This window comes from Pteropus alecto, unplaced genomic scaffold, assembly GCF_000325575.1.
Source record: "Pteropus alecto unplaced genomic scaffold, ASM32557v1 scaffold34, whole genome shotgun sequence".
Taxonomy (NCBI): Eukaryota; Metazoa; Chordata; class Mammalia; order Chiroptera; family Pteropodidae; genus Pteropus; species Pteropus alecto.
Genome location: NW_006435763.1, coordinates 1,932,057 through 1,933,207, shown reverse-complemented (window position 1 = coordinate 1,933,207; position 1,151 = coordinate 1,932,057). Strand labels below are relative to the sequence as shown.

General features: G+C 73.0%; 2 protein-coding genes across 4 annotated transcripts in view; one reads left to right on the top strand and one right to left on the bottom strand.

Moving 5' to 3' along the window:
- The window catches only part of TNFRSF17 (TNF receptor superfamily member 17), a 98,167-nt gene that overhangs the window by 61,353 nt on the left and 35,663 nt on the right, over window positions 1-1,151 (bottom strand). The window lies entirely within an intron of this gene.
- The window catches only part of GSPT1 (G1 to S phase transition 1), a 28,342-nt gene continuing 27,328 nt past the window's right edge, over window positions 138-1,151 (top strand). The window contains exon 1 of one of the 3 annotated variants that reach the window (XM_015588601.2): window positions 138-254. Coding sequence is in view for 2 of the 3 variants with exons in the window: in XM_015588600.2 (XP_015444086.1) it covers window positions 564-930 (367 nt within the window). In the remaining variant the exon portion in view is untranslated. Of the gene's footprint in view, window positions 255-315; window positions 931-1,151 lie in introns of those variants that run through there. The other 2 variants (XM_015588600.2, XM_006910892.3) reach the window with 2 other exon arrangements.

The following is a 1,151-nucleotide window of genomic DNA, read 5'->3' as shown; positions in this document are numbered from 1 at the left end:
TGCCCCTGCCCCTGCCCCCACCCGGTGACAGGTTGGGCCGCGGAGAGGCAACTAGATCTCCGCCTCCTCGCGCTGCCTGCTGGGAGCCCGAGCCGCTTCCGGTTGCTCCGGGCCCGGGAACTTCGACTCCCATCGGCCCCCGAGAAAGCCGCAACCGGGTCGCGCGAACACTGCCGGAACTCGTAGTTCCGTCTTCTGCAGCGCTTCATAGCCGGAAACAAGAACGAGCAGGCCCGAGAACTACCGAGGCGAAGGTACGGGTGGCGGCGGGGGGTCAATCCGCGCCGGGCGTGGGGTTGGCGCTGAGGCGGTCGGAGGTGGTTGGGTTGGGTGGGAGGAGATCCGCTCGCACACACGAGGAGGGTTGAGCTGCCGCCGCCGTCGTCGCGAGTGCGGAGTCGGGACTGGAGCTGCTGCCGCGACGACGCCGGGGATTCTGCCGCTAGCCCCTGGCCCTATTGCTTCGCCGCTTCCCGGGGTCAGTGCGGCCTGCTCCTTCCCAGCCGGTCGCCCCCGCCTCCATTTCCCGCCCTCTCTTCACCACACACACGGCCCCCCCGATCATGGATCCGGGCAGTGGTGGCGGCGGTGGCGGCGGCGGCGGCGGTGGGAGCAGCAGCGGCAGCAGCAGCAGCGACTCGGCGCCCGACTGCTGGGACCAAGCGGACATGGAAGCCCCTGGGCTGGGCCCGTGCGGCGGCGCTGGTGGCCCCTTGGCGGCGGCGACGGCGGCGGCGGAGGCCCAGCGTGAACACCTCAGCGCGGCCTTCAGCCGGCAACTCAACGTCAACGCCAAACCCTTCGTGCCCAACGTCCACGCCGCCGAGTTCGTGCCGTCCTTCCTGCGGGGCCCTGCCCAGCCGGCGGCACCTCCAGCTGGCGCCGCCGCCAACAACCACGGAGCCGGCAGCGGCGCGGGAGGCCCTTCGGGTAAAGGGCCGGGACACGGGAGGAGGCCAGGCTGCTAGGGCGGGAGTAGCGGCCTGGGGGCCTGAGCCCACCAGGGATGAGGTGAGGGTGGGATGGGGTCGGGCGGCGCGCCCCGCAGGGCCGGGGGACTCGCGGCTCTGAGGCCCAGTGGCACGTGGGGTGCTGACAGCGGCGCCGGCAGACCTGGGTGGGGCGGCCCTGGGCCGGGGAGGCAGCCTGCG